The following is a 27,834-nucleotide window of genomic DNA, read 5'->3' as shown; positions in this document are numbered from 1 at the left end:
TGCATGCAGTGGGCGAGAGGGCCCCAAGGCTGGCATGGTGAGTGATTTAAGCCTTAGACCTGCTGGCTGAGAGGAATGCTGCCTTCTCTGACTCTCAGCTGTTGGTAGGGCCTGAGTGGTTGGGAAGAGTGTTCTGTGTGTTCCTCTAACTCGGGTAGGGCAGTGAGGACCTGAATTCAGATTTGGAGCCAGAGGCCCAGGCAGCCTTGTGCAGCCACACTCCTGCAGGTCCTACTTACACCCTCCAAGGGCTCACTGCAAGATCCAGTCAGGAAAAAACCAGAGTAAAAGCAAGCTGGTTGGAATCCAGATCTCAGCCTTCCTTAGCCTTGATCTTGGGCCAGACCCTCCTTTCCAGCAGTTCTTTTTCTCCCTCATATGGATAGGTTTTAGTAATGATAAAATTCATGAACATACATTGGACTTTTACCCTGATCCAGTCACGTCTAAGCCCTTTTTGTGCTGTGTCTTACTCTCCATTAACACCCTAAATACCACATTACGTTTACCTTACTAGGGCTCCCTCACACTTTGGGGTCAAGTTCCAAGGCCTCTTCACACAAAAAGAGGCTTTTTGTGACCTTGTTCCAGCCCTTTTATACCTTCACTGCCTCTCCCAATGCCAGCCCCTGCACTCCATTCCCACACCTTGGCCTGGCCCCCTTGCTCTAGGAAGCCGCCCTACACTGAGTGCCCAGGCTTGCAGCTCTGGCTACATAGATGAGCTGTTTCCACATGGGAAGCAAGTTTATAGTCAGGCTGGAATGGGTACTCTATTTCCTTGTATCTCCTTGATGCTTGGCATACTAGGTGGCAGACAGTGAATGACTGAGAGAACACACTCGTGTGTATATGAACTTTGTAATTCATACGAATTAGAACTTGAAATCGGTGTTTCAACTTACACCAGAACTTTTGAGATTGAAAATGAACCCTAAGCAACTACTATCATGCATGGGCTCTGAGTGTCCCCTGACACCCCATAAATTCTTCTTTTCCCCCTTTTTTTTTTTTTAAGGCCACACTGTGGCATATAGAAAATCCCAGGCCAGGGGTTGAATCCAACCCACAGCTGCAACCTATGCCACAGCCACAGCCACACCAGATGCTTCACCCAGTGGGGACCACAATATTCTTTAAAGTTGATTTATAATATTGTGTTAATTTCTGCTGTACAGCAAAGTGACTGTTATACACATATATGCACTGTTTCTTATAATCTTTTCCATTAGGGTTTTTACAGGATACCGAATATAGTTCCTTGTGCTGTACAGTAGGACCCTGTTGCTTATCCATTCTGTATATATGTAATAGTTTGCATCTACCCACCCTAGACTCTGAATTCATCCCTCCCCCATCTTTTCCCCCTTGGTAACCAAGTCTGTTCTCTATGACTGTGAGTCTATTTCTATTTTGTAGATAGGTTCATTTGTGTCATATTTTATTTATTACTTATTTTTATTCTATTTGTTTGCTTTTTTAGGGCCATACCTGCGGCATATGGAAGTTCCCAGACTAGGGGTTGAATTGGAGCTGTAGCCACCTGCCTACACCACAGCCACAGCAACACAAGATCCAAGCCACGTCTGCGACCTACACCACAGCTCATGGCAACACTAGATCCTTAACCCACTGAATGAGGCCAGGGATCAAACATGCATCCTCACGGATCCTAGTTGGATTTGTTACCATTGAGCCACAATGGAAACTCCCTATGTCATATTTTAGACTCCACATATAAGTGATATCATATGGTATTTGTCTCTTTCTGGCTTCACTTAGATAATCTCTAGGTCTATCCCGATTGCTGCAAATGGCATTATTTCATTCTTTTTTATGGCTGAGTAGTATTCCATTGTATTTATGTACCACATCTTACTTATTTTTGCTTTTTAGGGCCGCACCTGCTGCATATGGAGGTTCCCAGGCTAGGGGTCTAATCAGAGCTGTTGCTGCCAGCCTACACCACAGCCAAAGCAATGCCAGATCCGAGCCACGTCTGTGACCTACACTACAGCTCACAGCAACGCTGGATCCTTAACCCACTGAGTGAGGCCAGGGATCGAACCTGCAACCTCACGGTTCCTAGTCAGATTTCTGCTGCGCCATGATGGGAACCCTGTACCACATCTTAATCGATTCATCTGTCATTGGACATTTGGCTCGTTTCCATGCCTTGGCTGTTGTGAATAGTGCTGCTGTGAACACTGGGGTACATGTATCTTTCTGAAATATAGTTTTGCTCATATATATGTGCAGAAGTGGGATTGTTGGATCTTATGGAAATTCTATTTTTAGTTTTCTGAGGAAGCTTCACACTATTTTCCACAATGACCGTACCAACTTACATTCCCACCAACATTGTAGGAGGGTTCCCTTTTCTCTACATCATCTCTAGCACTTGTTATTTGTAGATTTTTAAATGATGGCCATTCTATTGTCAGGTGGTACCTCACTGTAGTTTTGATTTGCATTTCTCTAATAATTAACAATGTTGAGCATCTTTCCCTATCTATGCATGTTGGCCATCTGTATGTCTTCTTTGAAGAAATGTCTGTTTAGGTCTTCTCCTCATTTTTCAGTTGGGTTGTCTTTTGTTGTTGAGTTGTATATGTTGTTTTTTATTTTGGATATTAAACCTTGTTGGTCACATCCTTTACAAATATTTTCTCCCATTCTGTATATTGTCTTTTTCTTCTTTATAGCTTCTTTTTCTGTGCAAAACTGTTTTAAGTTTCATTAGGCCCCATTGGTTTTATTTCTATTGCCTTGGGTAACTGACCTAAGAAAATACTGGTATGATTTTATGTCAGAGAATGTTTTGCCTATGATCTCTTCTAGGAGTTGTATGTTGTCTTGTTTTATATTTAAGTCTTTAAGCCATTTTAACTTTATTTTTGTGCATGTTGTATGTGTTATAATTTCACTGATTTACATGCAGCTGTCCAGTTTTCTCAGCAACACTTGCTTAAGAGACCATCTTTTCCCCATTTTCTATTCTTGCCTCGTTTGTTGAAGATTCACTATAGGTGTGCAGATTTATTTCTTGACTTTCTATTCTGTTCCATTGATCCACATGTCTGTTTTTGGGCCAGTACTACAGTTTTGATTACTGTAGCTTTGTAGTATTATCTGAAGTCTGGAAGGATTATGCCTCCTGTTTTATTTTTCCTCAGGATTGCTATAGCATCTGGGTCTTCTATGGTTGCATATAAATTTTTGGATTATTTGTTCTAGTTCTGTGCAAAATGTCATGCGTAATTTGATAGGGATTTCATTAAATCTGTAGATTGCTTTGGGTAATATGGCAATTTTAACAAAATTAATTCTTCCAACCCAGGAGTATGGGAACTTTCCATTTCTTTCCCCTTTAATTTCCTTTAGTCAGGTTTTATAGTTCTTAGCATATAGGTCTTTCACCTACTTGTTTGGGTTTATTCCTAGGTTTCTTGTTCTCTGGTGTGATTTTAAAAGGTATTGCTTTTTACATTCCCCTTCTACTAATTCATTTAGTGTAAAGAAATGCAACCAATTTCTGTATATACAAATATGGGTGCATCGCAAATTCACAAGTTATCCTTGTGCAGGAGGGGCCATGCACAAAGAGGAAGGGTGAGAAGGGGAAATGGGTACTAAGGCTGGAAGTTGGCTTTGTGGGAACAGCAAGCAGAAGTGTGGAGTGAGTTCCTTCTTTTCTTCCTCAACCTGTCAGCGCCTCTCCATGCCCTGTGCTGGGTGCTGGGCTCATCAGCAAGCAGTGTGGCTTGATCAGACCAAAATTTGAGGTCTTTTCTCCTTGTTAAAAAAAAAAAAAAAAAAAAAAATCACCAATTTTACTGAGGTATAAATGCTACACCTGCCATTTGCATGTCATGTTATCCCAAGAGAATAGTCTTGGAAATGGAGATGTTAATGGAACCTCCATGAAGCTGATATTCCCTGTGTTTCAGATTAATCAAAGGAAGGAACGTAAAGTTGACTTGGTGTTTACAGCAGAGCTCTACAACACAGAGGTAAGTTGCCATGATTCGTGAAGTGTCCCTGTTAACAATTCGTATGAATTTTTTTTAAAGTGAGAACTTTAACATATAGTGACTTGGAGGTTTGTTGTTGCTTTTTTTTCTTGCTTTGTTTTCTATTTGTTCTCAAGAATTGAAGACCAGAGCTAGGCAGAGTAACTTCATGGCTTTATACAGGGATGCTTTTAAAAACTGTCCACACAGTCATGGTCCTCTCCTTCCTCTGCCACTGTGGAGGGTGCTTCACACCCCCTTTGGCGCCCTGTGCCCCTCCCTAGCAGCTCAGAATCCTTGAAGTGACTCACTCTCAAATGGCAAGCTGCTCTTTTCCTGTCAGCTGGTGACATTTCTTGTTAGCAGGCTGGTAGAACAGGAGGCCAGTTCCAGGAGCGTCCACGCACAGAGGCGTTCTTTAACAGAGAGCAACCACGGATGCCGCAGGCATATTCAGACTCTACAATGTGACCCAGCAGGCCATGGTTTGCCTAGGTTCCTTTCCATGTTCTCAAGAAGGGAGTAAACAGGGGACTCCTATAGAAATTAGAGCCTGATGAACTTCCAAGTGCTGGGCCAAGCTGAGAGGCAATAGCTGACACCTGGGTGGGGGGACCAGGCTAAAGCCCTGTGTGTGGCACTGAGTCAAAACCCCTCCTGTGAATGAGCAGGCAGCACCTGGCATTAAGGTGTCTCAGGGAAGAAGAGCTTCAAGGATAAGGCATCACTCCTCCAGCTGATGCTTCTGGAAGAAAGCTTACCAGTACTCAGGAACAAGTTCTAACAAGACAACAGTATTCTGACTTTGCTAATTAACCAAAGAATTAACATTTTCTTAAATCATAAGGAAGTTTCCTTTGATTTCTCTGTTGCAAACAGAAGTGTTAGATTAAAGCTAAAGGGAAAACAATTACTAGATTTTTTTGACCAATGATGTTTTTCTGAAGGGCATGGCAAGCTGACTGAAATGTCCCATTTCAGGGTGTGAGAAGAGTTCTTTCATCTTAAGGCAACTGCCTTGATTCTCTGGAGCTGCTTGGGGGGAGGAAAGGGAAAGAAAAACAAAAAGGGACAGTACTCATTTCCTTTTCCCTTCCCTGGAAACAGTTTTGACATCAAAGGAACCTGCATTCCAGCCTGGTCTTCTGCCTTTGATAAGCCTCTTCCCCTAGCACTCCCTTCACCTTTTTCTTATGTTGCAACCATAATTAAGATTTTAATGCACAAATGAAATGCCCTCTCATTTAAACGAGCACTCACCAGAGGAAAAGCAGCACACTGGAATGACTATTTCAATTTTTCAAGTTAGTTCTAGGAAGGGGCTTATTAAGCAGGTCCAAGTTTGATTAGTTTGTTTCTTTGTGGGCTTTGCCTAAGCTTATTTTTGGTTGTTGTTTTTACTGGGATTCCACCCAGTTTAAATGACTGTAAAAGGGAAAATAACTCAACCGCTCAACCAACCATGTCGTAACGGTTTTTAACTATGGGCCCACATGAATGGCTTTTGAGTGGGGCCTTGAACTTCCTCAGATCTAGGTCCAGTGGATGCATTTTTCTGGGAAGTGGTTCCCTGGCTTTTATTGTTGGGTTAAGGAATCAGTGACTTAAAAGGGTGGAGAATGAGTCGTATACTTGATGTCTACTCAAAGCATCCAGCTACCCAGCTCTATATGCCTGTGCATTGGAAAATAAGTAAGGGTGATCCCAGAACACTCAGTGCACCCACATTTAAATATGAGTGCAAACCAGTATACCTTGGTTGAACCCTTTGGAGGAACCAGTCCCATTTGGGGGATCTATGCTGCTACTTCTTTTGGATTAGATATCAGAGTAGAGAGATGGAGTTCTCACAGAGCCAGGGCCCTGGCATCACACAGACACAGCTCAGGCCCTGGCTTACCACTTACTAGCTATGAGACATGGAGTAGGTTCCTCTTTAAACTTCAGTCTTAATCCAGAGATTTGGAATAAGAGGACTGAATTCACTGGGCAGCATGAAGATACTGTCATTTGTGTTCATGGAAACCAGCTTCCTTTAGGTTCAAGTCTGCAAGCTTGAGGACCAGCTAAGCATTATGTTGGTGCACAGGAGAGAAGAAAGAACTCATATCCTAGAGGTTTGAGCTAAGCAGCACTCACAGATGTCAATGGTATTTCTTTGGAAAAGGCCCAGCATTCTTTCATAAGGGCACCATCAGAAAGCAGGAGCTTTTGAGAACTATGTCTAGATACTTATATGCAACATAACAATGGGAGGAAAAAGTATGTATACATGTATATGTAACTTGGTCCCCATGCTGAACAGTGGGAAAAAAAATATATATTTATATATAAAAAAAGATATTTAGGAAGTTAGAAAGGAGCTTAAATGACAGCATAGAATGAAGATGGTTATGTTTAGCTGTGAGCACAAAAGTCACTTTCTGCAAAGCAAAGACCACCACCGATCAGTGCCACGCCTTCCTGCCGTGTACAAGAAACTCCCCAGTCTTGTGTGTGTTGTATACGGGGGTGGCTGGGGAATGATAAGGAACCATTCTAATTCCAGAATCTTTATTTCAGGAAGGTAAGGCACGTCTGGGGAAATGTTCTGCTCAAGTATTTTTCAGGAATGAGAAACCCAGACCGGCTGTTAATGTAACTTGTACTCAGCTCCTTGAGAGGAAGAAAAGACAAGAAGAGGATTATCAGCTCTACAGGCACATGAAGCAACTTAACACCCCCTTGGATGTAGTCAGCATACCTGGTATGAACCAATACTTGAAATTTCTATATTCAGGAATACATGTCATTACTAAATCTTAAAAAGAATGATCATTTCAAAATTTATCCCCCAAGTTGCACTTTAATTCAGCTATGGAATGTGATACCTTGTTATTAAGACAAAACTCAGAAGGATCCTTTTCCTCTCCTCCTTTAGTATGATATAGTGACTCCACCAAAAACTATCTGTGCCCCTTTAATCTGCCCACTTCCCATCCCAGATGAGGAGCAGGGCAGAAGCTGGACCCCAAGGGCGAGGTAGAGAGAGGTCTTTGCAACAGGACCCACAGATAGGGGTGCAGTTTTCAGGTCGAGTCCAGAAGATGAGATGTTTCTAGAGGTTTCTGGTGATAGCTTTGGGAACTTCAGGTGACGAGTCCCCATCCAGAGCCCCCACTGTGCCCACCACGGCCTCCTGCACCAGGGCCAGTCGAGCCCCACTGTTTGGGGCCTGGCTGGGAGGCTGCGGTGGAGTCAAGATGATCTCATTTTAGGTCCAGAGCTAATGGGCAGTGGTGCCGTCTCTTATAAGAAATGAGCCCTGCCTCCCAAGTGACTCAGCTGAAGTGAAGCAGAGCCCATTTGTTCTGGCACTCAGCAGGGTGTGTGGGCAGCAGCTGAGACTCGGCACTTACTGGCAAATCCAATTTCCAAAACCACAAAAGTCATCTCTGGACTTGCACTTGGGTATTAAGCTTGACATCGGTCCATGACAGTGCTCTCCCCCACCCCAAGTTCACGCATTTGCCCGGAGATTGTGACAGACCCATGCTGGCCTGGACTCCATTCCTGAGTGTATCTGGGTCCCATCTATTATGGAGACTAAGTGATCTGCAAACCCTGGAGGTGGGATAGAGCTCCTTGCATTTCTGAAATTCAGGAGCTTGGCTCATTTTCATTATAATTCTTTGATAGCTCGGATTTTATGAGGAACAATTCAGAATCTTACATTGTAGTAGAATTTGTTTCTATTTAACTGCCTGAAATAAATGGGGCACTGACTTAAAATTTACAGTTATTTAGGGACTGGTCTCTTCCTTAGCTGGGGAAGTAGGGTTTTATATATTTTTCTTAAAACACTAATTTTAGAAATTGTATCAGACCTTTTCTTTGAATTTTTGCCACAGGATCACTAGATTTTCCAGTCAGATGCTCCATGACTGAGCTATACCCCCAAAGATCACTAGATTTTGGACACTTTTTAATAGTGCAGGTTAACTGGGTTATGTTGAGTCCTATATGCTGACAAGGCTCATTCTATAACAATCTAACTTAATGTGGCTACCATGAAGCTTCAAAAGAATTTTTTAATAGAAGGCACCTTTTCATAAACAAAATCTACAAATGCTCTCATCACTGTAAATTCAGCAGAGACAGTTAATGGTGCTATCTATGGCCTGTATATATAAAATTATCTATTTAAAACTGAAAAGGTTTGGTTTTTAAAGTGAATCAAAACTTACATTGGAGGGGTTCCCATTGGGGCTCAGCAGGTTAAAGACTCAATGTTGTCTCTGTGAAGATGTGGGGTTTGATCCCTGGTTTCGCTCAGTGAGTTGAGGATGCAGCATTGCCGTAAGCTGCAGTGTAGGTTGCAGATGAGGCTCAGATCTTGTGTTGCTGTGGCATAGGCTGCAGCCTCAGCTCTGATTCAACCCTTAGCCCGGGCACTTCCATGTGCTGCAGTAAAAAAGAAAACAAAAAAGAAAAAACAACCTAAGTTGGAGTAGCCAGTTCAAATCTTAGCAGGTCTTATTCAGTATTTAATCAACCCAGGTACTGGACTGTTGGGCAGTTTTCTCTACAGTTGGTAATTGAGAAGAGCTATCCATTTTAGGATATGCTTGCTCTGCACTGTTTTTCCCCTAAAAAAGTAGCTGTCTGGTTTTTGTTCTGAGTAAAAATTTTACCTTTTCTAATGAATTCATAAAGTTCCTATAGGTGAGCCCAAATACACTACATATAAAGGGAAAGACTGAGACCATGAAAAACCAGCTAACGTCCTGACTCTGTAGCAGTGCTATTGGCATTTACAGTTCGTATTGTCCTCATTAGTCACTGTGTTTTGTATAACTGATTTTTCTTTTGTGCTAATTTGTTTCGATCTCACCAGTTAGTCATAGTGGCACTGTAAGATAAAGAAAGTCTGTCACTCTCTCTCACTCCTACCGCCCATATACATGACAGGAATTCAAGGCTCAGCTCCAATCTCATCTCTGTGAGGCTTTTCTCAACCTCCCCCTCCCCTGTGCCACCTCAGCTCTCTGATACTCCCTCCTTTAAGGAGGGTGTGTGCTGAATTTCTACAGTCAGCAAGTGCAGGGTAGGGCCCATCTTTTTATCTCTCACAGTACCCACCCCATCAATGGCTGCCATTATAAACTGGCCAAGCCAAGTTCTACCAATGCAGAGCAGAATTTATACATTTATTTATTTGTTACGGCCACATTTGTGGCACATGGAAATTCCCAGGCCAGGGACTGAATCTGAGCTGCAGCTGCAACCTATGCTGAATCCTTTCAACCCTCTGTACTAGGCCAGGGATAGAACCTATGCCTCTGCAGCAACCTGAGCCACTGCACTCAGGTGGGTTAAGCACTCAGGTGCTTAACCCACTGTGCCACAGCAGGAACTCCCAGAATTTATGCTAAAGATTACTTTACCAAGAAGGATTCATTTCCTAATAAGCTATTAGTATTCCTCATATATTATACTCTTTTGGGCTTTAATATAGACTATCTCCACCAAATCACATAAATGATGGTCCATGAACAGTTATCTAATACATTAATAACCTGTTAAAATTTGAGTTCTTAAAAATCACAAAAGGTAATTTATTAGCCACTGTATCCCTACCTTTAGCAGTATATGATATTAAGCAGATTTTAAAAATAAACGTTTGCTGAATTAAAGATGGCATTACAAAAACAGTGCCCCAGGAAAAACCCACTTGATTTCTTCATGTGTTCAAAAAAGAAATGCTGCTGATGCTTTGATTAGCTTTAATGCCAATGATCAGAGAAGGACAAAGACATTAGAGGATTTTGCAGAGATCATCACCCTTGACTGTAGAGCCAAACCAGAAGGTAATGTGGAAGTGACAGAGTTTCAATCTAATTAAAAAATGCTTCTTAACTAACAAGATTTTTAGATTAACTTTGAGTATCATTATAGCTCTTCCTTTGCATTTATATAGTACAGCAAATAGCCCTTGATAGTAGCTTTACTTAGCAGTGCAAGTTGAAGCATGTAAATCTCCATATAATGTAGAAACAGATATAATGTAGAAACAGTCCTATGTCATTAAACTTCTAAAATTTTGTCCTAAAAATGCATTAATACAAATGTGCTTTTTTGTGCCCTTAGACAGTCATGGACACATTGATCCCTCTCTGAGACCCATCTGGGATTTAGCTTTTCTGGGCAGCTCTTACGTGATGTGGGAAAAGACAACACAGTTTTTACACTACTACGTGTCACAGCTCAGCAGTGTGAAACAGTGGGTAAGAAAAACTGAAATTAATTTTTACCACAAGAGACACATACAGCCAATGCACGTTCTTACACTAAACTAAGAATTTTTAGTTTTGTGGCAATTTTTAATTGCATTTCATTCACTCAATAAAAATCTGAATAGCAGGTATTGCTTTAGGGACTGAGCAGTGAACAAAAAACAATATAGCTGCCCTTATAGAGACTAATTCTGATGAGAGAAAACAAAACAGTAAACTGATAAACAAGGAAATAAGTATCCAATGGTAGTGAAAGCTATGGAGAAGAATAAAGGAGGGAAAAGGGAGTGTAGAGTATTGATAGATTACTACTTCCATTGCCTAAAGTGAGGCCCCTCTAATTTGAGCAGAGGTTACATGGGAACAGAGGCCTAAAGGAAGTAAAGATGAGCCACACCTCCAGAAGCAAGGGTTTCAGGCAGAGGGAAATGAGGCAGCAAGGTGGCTGATGGGTTGGAAAAACACCAGTAAGGATAATGTGCTCACTCTAGCAGTGAGAGTGAGCAAGGGGAGTGTGCCAGGAGATGGGAACCTGGAAGGCCATTAGAAGGACCTCATCTTTTACTCAGTAGAGGGTTGTTAGCAGAGAATGACTTACAACAGAATCACTTTGGCTGCTGTGTTGAGAACAGACCGTAGACATGGGTAAAAGCAGGGAGACCAGTACAGTATTGCAGTCATCTAGGCAAGGACCAGGATGGCAGCAGTGGGGGTGGTGAGGAGAGTTTGGATTCTGGGTACATTTTGGAGTCAGACCAATAGCAGTCGCTGATGGGTTGGGTATGGATACATAAGAGAGTAAGAAAAGTCAAGGATGAGTCTTAGGATTTTGGCCTAATTAGCTAGGAGGCTAGTTGTCATTACTGATTGGAGAAGACTGCTGAGGAACAGACCTGGGTAGAAATTAGCTTGATTTGGGGCAGTCGAAATTCTATAACCAAGTAGAGAATTTGTAGTCATCTGGACATAAGAGTCTGACGTTCAGGGCAGAGGTCTGGGCTGGAGTCATCACCACATAGGTGGTTCTTAAAGCCACAAGAATGGATGAGATCAGAGAATGAGTGTAGACAGAGAAAAGTTATGTAAGGGTTGAGTCCTGGAACACTTTTAACTTTAGAGGTTGGAGATATGAGAAAGAGAGTGTTTTAAGGATGAGGACTGACTCACTTCCAGGAAAGTCAAGGAAGATGAGGACTAGGAATCAACCATTTGATTTAGGCAGCTTGAAGTCAACAGAGAGCTTATTAAGAGCTGTCTCACTGGCACAGCGTGGGCAAAAACCTGATTGGAGGAGATTCAGGAAAGAATGGGAGAGGAAGTGGACATGCTATGTCCTTTAAGGAATTTAGCTTTAAAGGGGAGTAAAGGGAAGGGAGGGGCTGGGGGATGGAGGATGATGGGTAAGCACATGGTCGAAAGAGGGTTTGCTGTGCTATTTTTAGGTTGAGAGATTTAATAGCATGTTAAACCTAGTAGATGGAGTTCCCTTGTGGTGCAGTGGGATGCAGCACTGTCACTGCAGTGGCTCTGGTCACCGATGTGGCACAGCTTTGATCTCTGTGCCTGGGAACTTCCATATGCCTTGGGCGTGGCCAAAAAAAGAAAGAAAATATCCACTAGAGAAGGGCAGGGTAGGACCTGAAGGAAAGAGAAGGAAGACTTGGAGTTAATATGTTTGAGGAGATAGATGGTGAGATCTACACAGGAGATGACCTTGGACAAGGGCACAGAGAGTTCACCTGGAAGGCAGACTAGTGTGGCCCAGATGTTGGTGGGAGGGTAGGCATTATGGTAGGAGCTTGTGGAAATTCTGTTCTGGCTGTGTCTGTCTGTTCAGTGAAAAAATGAGGCAAAGTCACCAGCTGAAAGCAAGGATGAAACAAGTGCCTTGAGCATCACACAGCAGTGCAGGCCCCTGAAGGTCTCTGGTCATGAATTTAGAGGAGGGCCAGTCACTCTCGGCTGCGTGAGTGTGGACATGAAGGAAGCTGAGCTGGGGTTTTCGTCAGGAAGTGTGATTTAGAAAGAGAGGCATTTCCAGAGTGTACAATATCAACTAATCTCAGAGAGGCAAGCCGAGCCAACCATAAGTACACATTTCTAAAAATAGTTTTCATGGATGGGGGGAAGCAGTGGATTCAGGGTGGATGGCTATCAGTGAGTATCTTCTGAGTACAAGGATTTGCTCAGCATCCAGTCAACATTATTAATGCTGGTAAGAGCTTGGTGTGCCTTCCTAAGGCCACTTGTAAAGCAGACAAATGTCTGAAGTGTAGTTTTTTCTTTTCTTATTGAGATGAACACACTTCTTTCTCCTTATAGAGTACTTTTAATAGAAATGACCCTGTGACTGGATACAGAATGCAGCACTAATTCTTTTCCTAGATAAGTTTCTCTCATCTATCAAGACAATCATATCCTCAACAAAAGGTTTTTTTTAACCTTACCTGAGAAGTTAAGGGAACTTTTTTTTGGTTAGTATAGAAAATGGTGTCAAGAAAACAGTACTAATTTTAACAAAGGTCAGATGAAAACTCAATAGGAATAGAGCAACAGAGACAAAAGAGAAAAAAATAGAGCCTTAATGTCAGTGTTTTCCATTCTTTGGCATTTGTACATGGTGCGTCACCAATGTCACCACCAGCACATACTCTGGTTCAGAAACAGCAGCCCCATTCCCTGTTCATTCTAAGCCAGTCTTTGGTGTACATTAACTGTCTGTTAATATCTCAACTAACCTGCAAGTGGGAAAGTGAGGACAGATGTAATTGTAGAGTTAATAAAACAAAAATGCCTGGAAAGAATGGTTACTGATGGGGAGTTCCTGTCAGAACTCAGCGGAAACAAATCTGACTAGCATCCATGAGGATGCAGGTGCGATCCCTGGCCTTGATGAATGGGTTAAGGATCTGGCATTGCTGTGAGCTGTGATATAGGCCAGCAGCTACAGCTCTGATTCAGCCCCTAGCCTGGGCACCTCCATATGCCACAGGTGTGGCCCTAAAAAGACCGAGGGGGAAAAAAAAAATGAATGGTCACTGAGTAGGAGTTTCAAAATTTTTTTTTTCACCCTATGGGGTTTGGGTTTTAGATAAATAATAATTAAATATGCAACTAACTTGCTGGGTCAACCAAGGCAAATCACTTCTTGTAGGGATACAAAATGAGGATTAACAAGCTGACTGAAGCCCTTGAAACTAACATAAATCTAAATACTAAATCAATTGGGAAATTTGGTTTAAGGTTGATATGCATTTCAGATTAGAGTTCTCTTAAAGAAAAGACTGCACATATCCACATAGATTTTCAAATTCTGCTATTTGGTGGCCATTAAAGATTCTTGTGATCTTTCAGAAAAAGAAGCAACAAAGCAACAATTCTTAAAAAGTCACTAAGATCAGGAAGTCTAGGTACTTTCCCTGGAGCCTAGGAGCAGGACAGTGGGGGTGACAAAGCCAAGACGCAGAAGCAGGGAGTGACTGGAGATGCCCCATGGCCCAAGGTAGTGCAGGAAACAAAAGGGATTACAGTTTTCCCAAAAGTTTTCTCAGTGGGAATTACCTCGTCTATACTCAGGGTTAAACTCGCCTTTTAATCCAACTGTGTACAGAAGTGCAGCCTTATAAACTCTAGCCCCAAATTAACATAGCCTGAGAGAAGAGTGGGCTAAGAAAGGATTGAAATACAAATATATTAGATGCATCTTACTGGAAGCTACTCCTTAAGTGAAGAACAGATGTCGTTCCCAGACCATGAGGGCTAAGCCAAAGGGCAGGGGAGATATTTGCTGCCTAGGAAAAAAAAAGTACTTTCCTGACACCTTTAGACTCTATAGAGTCTAATATAAATTGAGAAAAGTAAAACTGAGTATTGTTCCAACTCTTGTCAGTACCAGATACTGGCAGCACCAGAACTACCTAACCTGCAGCATGTCACTGTCAGTCAGCCCAAGTCTTCACTCTAACTAGAAGCCTCCATTGGCCAATGGTTCATTACAAAAAACATCAACCTTATTTATTCTACTAAGAAATCTACTTTTGACTCAAATAAGGTATGACACCATAAAAGCAAAACATTCTCTGACATAAATTGTAGCAATGTTCTTTAGGTCAGTTAGCTCCCAAGGCAACGAAATAAAAGCAAAAAATTTTAAATGGGACCCAAACAAACTTAGAAGCTTTTGCACAGCAAAGCAAACCATAAATAAAATGAAAGCACACCTGGCAGACTGGGAGAAAATATTTGCAAATGATAGAACCAACAAAGGATTAATTTCCAAAAGATATGAACAGCTAATATAGCTCCGTAACAACAACAACAAAAAAAAATCAAAAACTGGGTAGAAGAGCTAAATAGACATTTTTCCAAAGATGACATACAGATAGCTAATAGGCACATGAAAAGATACTCAACATCACTAATTATTAGAGAAAAGCAAATTAAAACTACAATGAGGTACCTCCTCACACTAGTCAGAATGGCCATCAATAAAGTCTACAGACATAGCAAGGACCTACTGTTTAGTACAGGGTAATCTATTCAATACTGTGTAATAACCTATATGGGAAAAGAATCTGAAAAGGAATGGAGATATGTATAACTGATTTATTTTACTGTATATCTGAAACTAACATATCATCATCAACTATACTCCAACAAAATTAAAATGTCTACAAATGACAAATGCCAGAGAGGGTGTAGAGAAAAGAAAACCCTCCTACACTGTTGGTGGGAATGTATACTGGTACAACGACTATGGAGAACAGGATGGAGATTCCTTAAAAGACTAAAAATAGAACTACCGTATGTCCCAGCAATCCCACTCCTGGGCTTATATCCAGAGAAAACCTTAATTTGAGGTAACACACCGCAGTGCTCACTGCAGCACTATTTACAATCGCCAAGAATGGAAACAACCTAAATGTCCATCAACAGAGGAATGGATAAAGATATGGTACATATATACAGTGGAATATTACTCATCTACAAAATGAAAGAAATAATGCCATTTGCAGCAACATGAACAGACCTAGAGATTATCATACTAAGTGAAGTCAGAAAGACAAAAATCATATGATATCACTTATATGTGGAATCTAATATATGGCATAAATGAACTTACTTAGGAAACAGATTCATAGACATAGAAAACATGGCTACCAAAGGCAAAAGGGGATGGGGAGGGATAAATTAGGAATTTGGGATTAGCAGGTACAAACTACTATATATAAAATGATGGACATTAATCCCTAATCCCCTGGAACAGCATCCTATTATTGTATAGCACAGGAACTATATAAATATCCTATAAATTGTTCTCCATAATGGAGAACAACTTGAAAAAGAATATGTACAAACACACACAAAACAGAATCACTTTTCTGTTTACCAGAAACTAACACAACCTTGTAAATCAACGATACCCTAAAAAAAAAAAAAAAAAATCTCCTTTTTCTAGCATATATTAATCACCTAAGCCTACTTATTCTCCATTAAAACCACCCTGGTTCTGCTAGGGATCATTCTCTTTTATTGGGGGGTGGGGTGGGGAACAGTAGCAGTAAGTGGGTCCACTGGTAAGTAAACCTTTCAGTCTGTCTCTAGAGAGATTAAAGTGCTGGGTCACCAGAAAATGTGACAGTAAATCATCAATTTGGACTACAAGGATTTGACATTTGTGATGATTTGAACATAAACCAAGGAGATTATTTCTGAATATTAAAAGGATCCGGCATTGCCTGAGCTGCAGCTTGGATTCATTCAGTCCTTGGCCCAGGAACTTCCATATGCCATGGGTGCAGTCATAAAAAAAGAAAAGAAAATGATGGCTTCCTGGCAGAGCTTTACTTGTGTGGCAGTGCACCCTGGATACTTTACCAGGCCGGGGTGGCAATGTCTGGGCTGCAGTTCTTTAATAAGCCCTGCTTTTTGATGGTTTAAGGGTGCTTCCTCCTGGAAGAGAAAGAATTTATAAAAACAGAAGTGTAAGGTGTTTCAATAACTTAATTGAGAAAGGTCTTTTTTTTTTTTTTTTTTTAGGGTGGCACCCACAGCACATGGAAGTTCCAAGCTAGGGTTGACTTGGAGATGTAGCCACCAGGCTATACCACAACCACAGCAACACGGTATCTGAGCCATGTCTGTGACCTACTCACAGCTCACAGCAATACTAGATCCTTGCCACTGAGCAAGGCCAGAGATCGAACCCATGTCCTCATGGATACTAGTTGAATTTGTTACCACTTCACCGCCATGGGAACTTCTGAAGAAGGTCTTATTATTTGCTGTTGCACACCCGTGGCTTGTAGAAGTTCCCAAGCCAGTGACGGAACCTGAGCCACAGCTGACAATGCCAGATCTTTAACCACTAGGCCACCAGGGAACTCCAAGGAAGGTCTTAATTAAATGGTAGAAGGGGAGTTCCCATCGTGGCTCAGCAGTTAACAAACCTAATACCCATGAGGACATAGGTTCAATCCCTGACCTCGCTCAGTGGGTTAAGGATCCGGCGTTGCTTTGAGCTGTGGCGTAGGTCGCAGACGTGGCTTGGATCCCACATTGCTGTGGCTGAGGTGTAGGCCAGCAGCTACAGTTCTGATTCGACCCCTAGCCTGGGAACCTCCCTATGCCTTGGGTGTGGTTCCAAAAGACCAAAAAAAAAAAAAAAAAAAAAAAAAGTTTGGGTTACTATAATGTGTGGACACCTTCTACCATTTATTTTTTCTGTACAGCAAAAACTAACACATTATAAATCAATATATGTCAATAAGACAAAAAATACAAACTCCAAAACAGGAGGAGGCATTGCCCTGAAAAAATACTTTATAAGACCAATTTTTTAACCATTTAGAAATACATGATAAACAGGCCTTGAAAAATAGCGCAGTCTGTTGTAAAAGCCTGAGACAATTCTACAACACAGCAAGCCAGCTGTGTCAATATAGTCTAAGATCAAGATTGTTACCAAGCGAGGTCAAACAAGACAAAATCCACCTCTAAACCCAGCAATGCCCAACTGATAGAGCCTCCAGAAATGGTTCCTTTATATAAGAGACACTAAACTGTCTCTCATGAATCTCTGACTTCGTAGCCTGTGTTTTGGAGATTTGCTTTTACCATTCATGGGTAGAGAGCTAGGCATAAGGCAAACTTACCCAATGAGGCAAAGCACCATAGAAAAGCAGTCAATTTCTGATTGATCCAGGCTCTTTTTTTTTAATCATCTTCCTCCAGCACCCTCTCACCTGCTGGAAATTTCATGGCTTGTGAAAATCTTCTTCACTGTAAGCGAAGAAAGACAAAACTTAGTATCAACTCCTTTTGATTTTGCTTTCCATGTTCTTAGTCTCAATGAAAGCCTGGTAGATTAAAATTATAATACAATGTGTTCGTTTTAGAAGCAGTGTGGTAAAGCATGAAGGATGTGGGTGGTGGAGCTAGTAGATCTGGGCTTGAATTCCCCATTTGTCACTTACTGGCCGTGACCTCAAGTTACCTTCCCTGTAAAACCAGCCTCATAATATGTATTCTTGCATGATAGGAGAATTCCATGGGAACAGGTATAACGTGTCTAGCACAGAACCTGGCCCTTGGTGGCTTGCTACAAATCCTGCCCTGCCCTTTGTCTTAGTGCCTGGCCTATCGGGGATAACATATCAGCTTAAAGTCCATATACAGTATCTAGATTCCTTTGGTTGTAAAGATTCTCCCTATCCTTACAAACCTTAGTCTCCATCAAAACCTATAAATGTTAGAAAAAGTGATAGACTTACTAGATTTCCGCATGTCTTGGTGGCAAAAACAGTGAGAATCTATGGCCTCCATATCTTGATGTAGGATACCACCAAAGGAGATGAACGCAGCATCAGAGGCAGCAGATTCAAGGCACCCATCCAAAATAAGAATTTGTACAACACAAGGCTTCCAGATTCTGAGCTAATATAAAACCCACATCAACTATTATACTAATTACCTTTTTTCTTCTTCTAGAAAACAAATGACGATGCAATTGATTTTGATTATACTGTACTACTCCATGAATTCTCAACACAGGTAAAACAAAATGGTATATAGAATTGTTTTACCCAGAAGTTTTTGCAGATCATAATATTTTAGAACTCTTATTTCCAGGAAATCATTCCCTGTCGTATTCACTTGGTCTGGTACCCTGGCAAACCTCTCAAAGTGAAGTACCACTGTCAAGAGCTACAGACACCAGAAGCCTCTGGAACTGAAGAGGGATCAGCTGTGGCACCGATAGAGCTCAGCAATTTCTGAAAAAAAAGATTTGCCTATACCAAATTCTGAACAAATGACTGTACTAAATAGCCTGAATCATTATTCTAGTAAAATTGCCAAGGTAAAAGGCATTCTAATAATTTGGGAAAACCTGTGATTATAGAAAAATACTCAAAAATTTTCAATTAGTTTGGTTTAAATTTTTAACTCTGCTCAGTGCTAAATAGTCACACTGCAGATTTCTCAGTGTTTCAGCCCTAAAATGTAAAACCTAATCAATTAGTATGTGCTGCAGCTGGACCACTAAGTATTTAAAAAACATAAGGAGTTCCCATTGTGGCACAGCAGAAACGAATCCGACTAGTAACCATGACTTTGTGGGTTCGATCCCTGGCCTTGCTCAGTGGGTTAGGGATCCAGCATTGCTGTGAACTGTGGTATAGGTGGCAGACATGGCTCCGATCCCACGTTGCTGTGGCTATGGTGTAGGGTGGTGGCTACAACTCTTATTCAATCCCTAGCCTAAGAACCTCCATATGCTGAGGATGTGGCCCTAAAAAAAAAAAAAAAAAAAAAAAAATTGGTCTCATCTCTAAATCCACATTTCTCAATATTTTGAACATATTATAGCCATATTATAGTGTATGTTGCTAAATTTCTTCTACCTACTATGTAAAAAATAATGTATTTCAATGAAATTGTAGGGAAAATTGCCTGTTTAAAAGGAATTTTACAATTTTTCTATGATTTCAAGCAAGTATTTCTTTTTAACCTGATATGTCTACTTTTAAATGTTTGTTTCTATATAAATACATTAAAATGTGTTTGTAGAGATCTGTCTATATAGGCAAAATCTGTGCTAAACTAGAATTAAAAGATCTTTATTGTTCAAATAAAGTGCTTACAGATGAAGCCGAATGTCTGCAAACATGTTAAATGGAACAATGATATAACTGAAAGTATATAAAGTTTTCATAATTTTCATTTATAAAGACAACCTGGATCCAGTGTTGGCATAAATAATTTCTAAAAGCAAACGCAGTAGGTACCATTATCAGATTGGTGGAGTACCTCCCCAAGGCAGGAAGAATTGATCCAGGAAATGTAGCCGCATTTGCCTCTCAAAATTAGTATCATTTAATGGAATGCTTATAGCCAGGTCTTAAAACCTCTAGTCAGGTTAGTGTCCAGTAATTGGTTAGGAAGCATCAGCCCTGAAACATACCAAAATGTTACCTTTAAGTCTGTACTATGAGAACATGGAATAAGTTATATCAAGCAGAAAAAAATTTAAGACATAGACTTACAAAATAAGATGAATTATACTGTCACTTTTCAGATATAGTTCATATTCTATTTAAAAGCCCAACTCTGGAGCTGTGGCACAGTGGGTTAAGAATCTGACCCTGGGGAGTTCCCACTGTGGCGCAGTGGAAACGAATGTGACTAGCATCTCTGAGGATGCAGGTTTGGTCTCTGGCTTTGCTCAGTGGGTTGGGGATCTGGCATTGCTGTGATCTGTGGTGTAGGTCAAAAATGCACCTCGGATCCCACATGGCTGTGGTGTAGGCCGGCAGCTGTAGCTCCAATTCAACCCTGAGCCTGATAACTTTCATGTGTTGCAGGTGTGGCCCTAAAAAGCAAAAAAAAAAAAAAAAAAAAATCTGACTTCAGTGGCTCGGATACCTGTGGAGGCATGTATCCCCAGCCTGGGACAGTGGATTAAAGGAGCCAGTGATTGCAGCAGGTGTGGTGTAGGTTGCAACTGTGGCTTGAATTCAATCCCTGGCTTGGGAACTTTGATATGCCACAGGTGCAGCCATAAACAAAACCCCCAAAAAATAGAACCCAAACCCTTTGCATTCATCTTCCCATCATTTAAGGATTGTTAAGTTTTCTGACGCATTGGGAACAAAGATAGTATCAGCTCTCCCACACATGTGATAATGTGGAGAAAATACTTTACCTGAAATAGCAATCCTGTGATAGATTCCTCTAAATGAAGTTTCCTAAATATCTTCCAAAAAAGTGCCAAAAGCATTATAAAAGCATATTCAGTGTCCTGTGATTTTTAATCTTTCAGTGTCACATTAAGAGCTAGAAACAGGTTTCAGCTTTGTCTCACTTTTCTAAAAAGCACTCTCATCCTCCTAAAGGCATTATTAATTAGTAAGATTAGGCTCACAAATGTGGCCATAACATAATCAGGCAAAGAATCTAAGGTAGCCCTTTAGTAGATTTCAGTATAATAGATTGTAAAAGTGAATTCTACACATACAACATACAAAAAAAAAAATCACCTAATTTATAAAAACCCCACAAAAGTTAAACCAACTAAAAATTTCAATATCACCATTAGAACATCATTTCTAGCACAAAACTCTAAAATTGTCAACTCGATTTTACTAATATTCGATTTTACTAACAGCAGACATAAAACAAAAACCTCTAAATTCCCTAAGCCCTCTTTTCATTAAGAGTCTAAAGAATTCTGAATCATTGTGGTGGCCCAATGGCAGTTATAGAAAGCATCACATTCATTTTCCTAATCTCTTGAGAATCTTCAGAAATTTTAAGACATACAAAACACCAGGATTTTGCATGCATTCCAACTGATTCTACTCATAGTTTCATACCTGAATTATGAATAGTTAGAAGTTAAACAAGTTCTGGGAGTTCCTGCCGTGGCTCAGTGGTTAACGACTCCAACTAGGAACCATGAGGTTTTGGGTTCAATCCCTGGCCTTGCTCAGTGGGTTAAGGATCCGGCGTTGCCGTGAGCTGTGGTGTAGGTTGCAGACGAGCCTCGGATCCCGAGTAGCTGTGGCTCTGGTGAGGCTGACGGCTACAGCTCTGACTCAACCCCTAGCCTGGGAACCTCCATATGCCACAGGAGCAGCCCAAGAAATGGCAAAAGGAAAAAAAAAAAAAAAATTAAACAAGTTCTTTTGAAAATCAGCTGGAAGTCTGTATATTGGCCCTTGAATGATAGTCCTTCATGACATATGAGTTTACTACACTGATTTCTCTCAGCTTAGAAAAATCTATGTCCTATTCTGTGATCTTACCTAGCTTTCAAAGTGCTACAATCATGCTGCCTGGAACTTTTTTTTTTGAAACCAAACTTATGTTTATCAAAAGGTATACATGGGGGGAGGGGTAAATTAGGGCGTTAAGATTGATACATACACACTACATCGATATATGTGTATATATTGATATATATATAGATAAATGTACACATAGACCCTTTCTTTTTCAGATTCTTTTCCCATATCGGTTATTATACAGTATTGAGTACATTTCCCTGTGCTGTACAGCAGATCCTTGTTACTAATCTATTTTATATGTGTATATATATCAATATAAAATTTGATATTTGAAATTTACTCAATACTGTATAATAACTTATATGGGAAAAAATCTGAAAAGGAATGGATCTATGTATACGTATATATATATACACACATACATAGATATAACTGGTGTTCTTTGCTGTATGCCTGAAATTAACACAATTTTGTTAGTCAGCAATATTCCAATAAAAATGTTTTTAAGATAAATACCAAATAATTTTTTTAGTTGAGTTCCAAATCATGCATAAGACCTACTTATAGTAAAGATTTACCCCTTCGTTATTTTAAATTCAAATTTGTTTTAAATGATTTTTATTTTTTCCATTTTAGCAGGTTTACAGTGTTCCGTCAATTTTATACTGTACAGCAAAGTGACCCAGTCACACATACATATATATATATTCTTTTTCTCACATTATCCTCCAGTATGGTCCATCATAAATGGACTAGATACAGTTACCAGTGCTATACAGCAGGATTTCATTGTTTATCCATTCCAAAGGCAATAGTTTGCCTCTATTAACTCCCGATTCCCAGTCCATCCTACTCCCTCCCCATACCCCTTGGTTGGCAATTATTTGAATGAATAAATGAATAAATGTTCACAGTAGACTGCCTGTGAATACATTATTTCAATGATGCATTACAGTGTTATTTGAAGACACTTTAAGCAGGCATTAAAGCTCTAATTAAAAAATTTACAGTATAGCAATGCAAACAGATGTTTTCTACAAAAGGATATAGTCCTACATGTCACAATTTACTGCTTACCTGGTGGCTGCCTCATTTCACTGGCATCAATTTTAACTCATCCACATTTCAAAAATATTATCCCAATCTCTAATATCACACAAAAAATATTAATAATGTGACACATCTGAACAAATCCTGCATTTCACAATTTGGAGGTACAGGCGATACTGCAAGGGCCTTTAACCTTGCCTGTATATTGGAATAAGCAGGAAAACTTCTGATCTTGATCCAGATAATCAGAGTACCCAGGGGTTGGCCTGGGTATTTCTTTTTAAAGCTCTCCAAGTAATTTTTAAAGTGCTGCCAAGATTGGAAATTAAGGTGATATTACTGCCTAGTACTCTACCATTCTCCAAAACAAATAATAGTGTTTTTCTTTAAATTGGCCAACAATTATCCTTTACAACAGTAGTATGAAAGAAACTCTTAACTATGAATATTCTTATTAATTTTTTCCTTACACAGACTTTGACTGGTATGTGATATTTACCAACTATATACAAACTAATGACTTAACAAGAGATGTGGATTCTGTTCCTGGATCATTCCCTATGGGATTCTATTCCAGTTACTCCACCAGTTTGGCTGGTGTCGTTGCCTACGAAATGCTGGTTTTTGTACTAGGTATCTTGACTCTTTTCTGCCACATCTTTATAACCAGAGTGTTTAACAAGTTAAAAACATATTCAAATTTATTCATCTTAGTTCTAATATTTCAGATTGTTGGCAGCAGCCAGAGGAATGGTGCTAAATTCTATGAATATATTTTCCTCATCAGGAACAATATCCAAAGTCATTGAGAATAGCATGAGATGCTGATGAAATGCCAAAGCAACAATTTTCAGGCTTGATGCTATTGTAGCAACAGACATGTTCATGAGAAAATCAGCTTGGTTTGATGAGCATCATAACTGCATTAGCAATATGAAAAGTTAATGAGCTATATGGTCTTGGACAAGTTATTTACCTTCTTTGTGCTCTTACTGTCTCTCTTACAGAGTGGACATAATAATAGTACTGACTTTCATAGGGTTGTGAAAACTAAATTAGAAAATGCATTGAGAGCATTTTAAATTTAATTATTTATTTGCTTTTTTTCAGGGCCACACCTGTGGCATATGGAAGTTCCCAGGCTAGGGGTTGTATTGGAGCTAGGGCTGCTGGCCACAGCAATGAGGGATCCCAGCCACATCTGAAACCTACACTGCAGCTCATGGCCAATGCTGGATCCTTAACCGACTGAGCAAGGCCTCAGATCAAATCGAATCCTCAAAGATGCTAGTTGGGCTCGTAGCCCATTGAGCTACAATGGGGATGCTCATCTTTTTTTTTTTTTTTTTTTTTTTTTTAAAGAGATCTTTTTTTCTAGGAAACTTAAGTTGTAAACCCAAATCTATAAATCAAGAAAAACAAAGATATTGAAATTATTTTATTTCTATTAGCTACTAAGGGAAAGGACTAGGCTATATCTATTCCATCAGACTTTTGGATGAAGCAATTCTGAACAATATGGTGGAACTGCCTGGCAAAGTCTAACATATTCTAGAAACAAAAGCTTAAAATTCTTTCACAATCTCAAATGAATACAGTATATGATAAATTCCAACAGATTCAAATTCAACTAGCAATTAGTAGGTGAATGAAACAGACTAGCCAGCAACCCTGTAAATTATGTTACTTCAAGGTGCAGAAACATTAAAATGAAGACAGATAATAGTATTTACAAAGGTCCATTTTTCACCTCAGAGGTCTGCAAAAAAGTTAACATTCAGGAGTTCCTATTATGATGCAACATAACCATCAACAACACCATCATTAGGACCATCAGTGTCTCTACAGTGGCAGGAACATGGGTTCAATCCCCAGTCTGGTCCACTGGGTTCGGGATCCAGTGTTGCTACAGCTGTGGCCTGGGTCAGGGCTCCAGTTCAGATTTGATCCTTGGCCTGGGAACTCCATATGCCATGGGTCAGCCAAAAAGGAAAAGAAAAAAGTAACATGTATACTCTTAAAAGCAAAGATATGGAAGCCAGAGATCGAAGCAATCTGCTTTATATTAAATAGCTAGAAGTTTAATTAGCATTTTAATATCCCAATGAAGAATGTGAAAAACATTCTTATTAAGATCAGATGGAATTTACTTTTTTTTTAAATTTTTTAACATTTCACCCCTGTGACTCATTTATTTTGTAGCTGGAAGTTTATACAATTTAACATCCCTCACTTATTTCACTCAACCCCTCTAACCACCACCTACCTGTTTGTTCTCTGTATCTATGAGTCTGTTTCCACTTTGTTGTTCATTTGTTTTATTTTTTAGATTCCACCTATAAGTAAAATCATACAGTATTTGTCTTTCTCTTATTTCACTTAGCATAATACCCTCTAGGGCCACCCAGGTGGTCATAAAGGAATCCACGCTTAAACAAAAAAGTAATACTTTTAAGAAGTGTTATGATATATGCAATTTACTTTCAATATTCAACAAAGCAATTTACCAAAAAAAATATGTATGAGACATAGATGGATAATACTCAAAGCAAATAGGACAAAACATTATTACTCTGACAAACTTAACAAAACTGTTCATTGCTGAGTCCGAATGGAAAATATATGGCTATTCTTTGTATTATCAGCTTTTCTGTATGCTGAAAATTCTTATGATTAAAAAAAAAAATTCACATGTTCCAAGTTTAGAAGTATAACAGAAATAAGTCCCTTCCTCCCTTAAATAAATATTAAATATATTTCAGTAATAACCATATTTTATTTGAGGTAGAAAACCAATCAAAAGAGTTGAGATATACATAGAATTAACTTTTATATCACAAGAGTTTCTGAATATAATAGGAATCTAAAATGACTTGTTTTCAGTCTGAATTCATTCACCAGAATCCATTAAAGTATCTAAACCTTGCAGATTTAATTAAAGTTAGTCAACAAAGTGAGGAAAGTTAGTTCTTGGCCTTTCCTTTTTTTACAGGAAGTTGACCTGTAGCTTCCAAATACTTATTAACGAGGTCTTCTTGTGTGGCCGGTGAACACGGCTGATATCTGCAGTACTCCATAGTATATTCTCCCTTCCCCTGGGAGTTTAAAAAAAAACAAACAAACAGATTTTTCTTTAAAAACAACTCTCAAGTAAAGTCACACAAAGACAAGATTTCATACAAATGACTCTTTTGAAGGATGGTCTCTTGAAGAGTACTAAAGTAAAATTTAAACACTTGCTTACCTCTGTGCATGACCGAAGTTCAGTGGAATAACCAAACATATCGTTTAGAGGGACCTGAAAACAAACACAGTTGATACTTCAGCATTGCTTATTGAAAAATATTATTTAAAAATACAGAAAAGCCCTAGCCATTTAACTCCATTATATTAGATTTTTACTAACTACTACTGGTTTAAGAGAATTAAAAGCCAAAGAAAAACTTACTTTTATTTTACTACAAATAGAAACCCTATTTGAAAATTTCATTTGACAATTACAGCTAGAATCCAAATCTTTCAGTTTCACAGAGTAGACACCACTGACAGCCTTCTCTCTCGTCCCTACTCCACGTGGCTCCAGTTCAAGCACTCAGAGGGTTTCTTGTGTGAAAATGTGAACACATCCATCCTTTGGACTCCTCAATGATATGCTGATAGTAGAGTCTTCTAGGAGGCCTTAGGTAATGTAATAAATCCTTCCTCCCATGAGATTTAAGTTAAGTAAGGTTGAGGCAAGGGAATAAATTATTCCAATAAATTAGAACATAATGAAACAACTATGCAAATAAAGCTATAAGAGAACGCAAGGTAATTATACATCTAAGAAAATGACAAAAAAAAAGGTCTACATGAAAAGAATCTTATTTTTAGCTTTTGCACTTAAGAGAGGCTCTAACAGCAAATTATAGAAATTGCCACACACATATAAGCCACAAATTTAACACTCAAATACCCAGGGAAAAGTCCCAATTCAATGTGCTCTGCAGTTTCCAAAAACAAAAGTTATCACTGATCTCCTGTGGTTAATAAAAGCAAGGTTGTCTGTGAACAATAGTACTTACCTCTGCATAGACTGTAAAATAGTCCTCAACTCCATCCTGTCCTGTGATTACCCCATGGCGTCGGTTAATTCCTGCAATCACTGGTCCCTGAAATTCATTTGGAGCTATAACTTCCACAGACATGATAGGTTCAAGAATACATACTGTTGCATTTGCCAAGGCTAGGGTTAAAAAAAAAAATAGTTTATTAATCTTTAAACAAACTGGAACTCACTTCTGTCCAGATACACCAAAGGGAAGTAGAGAATGCTTTCCCAAAGGTATACATATAGATGCTAAGGTTAAAATATTTTATTTGGACTCATTTTCTAATAACAGTAGTAGTCTCTCTTCTAAATGGAAATTTCTTAAGACATACCCTTAATAGTAGTTTGTCCATTACTATATTTTCATCCTTAAAAATCATTAAGCTGCAGAGAATAATATAAAAGGGGTCTTAAAATAACATTCAATCAAGTCTTTTACCATTTAAATTACGCAGTTGAGGGTTACTTATTCTCTCTTCCTGAAATCCTTCAGAAGTGAAGACACTGTTGAGTCTCTGACCAAGGGAAATCAATTTTTCATGTTGGTCCCTTGCAGTTATTTATGTTTGGACAATAATGAAGTCATGCCTGAGAGCTTGAATTCCCTATTGAGAATTATAAAACCAAGTTTCTAGTTTGTGCTCTGCCTCTAACAAATTACATGCCTTTTGGAAAAACACAATCTATCCAGGTCTTGAGTTTCTTCACCTACAAAATAAAGACACTGGCCTAGATGCTAAGAGTCATTTAAGCACTAAACCCCAATGTATATGTCCATGCTTATTTTTATCCACTTAGTACATAGCCAGAACACTTTTTTTTTTTTCCTTTTTACGGTTGCACAGGTGGCATATGGAAGTTCCCAGGCGTAGGGGTGGAATCAGAGCTGCAGCTGCTGGCCTACACCACAGCCACAGCCACACTGGATCCTTAACCCACTGAGCAAGGCCAGGGATTGAATCCACATCCTCACTGATACTTGTTGGGTTCGTTACCACTGAGCCACAATAGGAACTCTACAGGAACACTTCTTAATGTGACAAATGACTGAAATGGAACAATGCTGAGAGAATATAGTGAAACTTCAAACACTCAATATTTAATTTGGATAGAGCAGA

The 27,834-nt window shown here is 39.5% G+C and overlaps 2 protein-coding genes and 1 long non-coding RNA gene across 9 annotated transcripts in view; 1 reads left to right on the top strand and 2 right to left on the bottom strand.

Moving 5' to 3' along the window:
* Window positions 1-19,438, top strand: part of RARRES1 (retinoic acid receptor responder 1) — a 44,878-nt gene extending 25,440 nt beyond the window's left edge. The window contains exons 2-6 of one of the 2 annotated variants that reach the window (XM_003358645.4): window positions 3,951-4,013; window positions 6,576-6,759; window positions 10,143-10,279; window positions 18,278-18,340; window positions 18,419-19,438. In XM_003358645.4, the coding sequence (XP_003358693.2) occupies window positions 3,951-4,013; window positions 6,576-6,759; window positions 10,143-10,279; window positions 18,278-18,340; window positions 18,419-18,565 (594 nt within the window). In that variant the 3' untranslated portion in view covers window positions 18,566-19,438. The remainder of the gene's footprint in view (window positions 1-3,950; window positions 4,014-6,575; window positions 6,760-10,142; window positions 10,280-18,277; window positions 18,341-18,418) is intronic. The other variant, XR_014824234.1, reaches the window with a different exon arrangement.
* LOC106505733 (uncharacterized) overlaps window positions 1-24,964 on the bottom strand; it is a 34,700-nt gene extending 9,736 nt beyond the window's left edge. The window contains exons 1-4 of one of the 4 annotated variants that reach the window (XR_014824236.1): window positions 24,893-24,964; window positions 19,576-19,740; window positions 17,443-17,569; window positions 13,374-16,240 (exon numbers count right to left, since the gene is read on the bottom strand). This is a non-coding gene — a long non-coding RNA (uncharacterized LOC106505733). Of the gene's footprint in view, window positions 1-6,552; window positions 8,457-13,373; window positions 16,241-17,043; window positions 17,672-18,060; window positions 18,902-19,575; window positions 19,741-24,892 lie in introns of those variants that run through there. The other 3 variants (XR_014824238.1, XR_014824237.1, XR_014824235.1) reach the window with 3 other exon arrangements.
* A 121-nt stretch (window positions 24,965-25,085) lies between these two features.
* GFM1 (G elongation factor mitochondrial 1) overlaps window positions 25,086-27,834 on the bottom strand; it is a 44,498-nt gene continuing 41,749 nt past the window's right edge. For all 3 annotated transcript variants that reach the window (XM_084990092.1, XM_003358643.5, XM_013982167.3), the window contains 3 exons: window positions 26,691-26,851; window positions 25,871-25,924; window positions 25,086-25,721 (listed from right to left, as the gene is read on the bottom strand). In XM_084990092.1, the coding sequence (XP_084846218.1) occupies window positions 25,590-25,721; window positions 25,871-25,924; window positions 26,691-26,851 (347 nt within the window). In that variant the 3' untranslated portion in view covers window positions 25,086-25,589. The remainder of the gene's footprint in view (window positions 25,722-25,870; window positions 25,925-26,690; window positions 26,852-27,834) is intronic.

Source organism: Sus scrofa, chromosome 13 (assembly GCF_054392235.1).
Source record: "Sus scrofa isolate SSC_HxYL_T2T_F1_AM1 chromosome 13, Sscrofa_HxYL_maternal_Yorkshire_Landrace_v2.0, whole genome shotgun sequence".
Classification (NCBI taxonomy): domain Eukaryota; kingdom Metazoa; phylum Chordata; class Mammalia; order Artiodactyla; family Suidae; genus Sus; species Sus scrofa.
The sequence above is the reverse complement of the archived record's forward strand: the minus strand, read 5'-3'. Positions and strand labels throughout refer to the sequence as shown.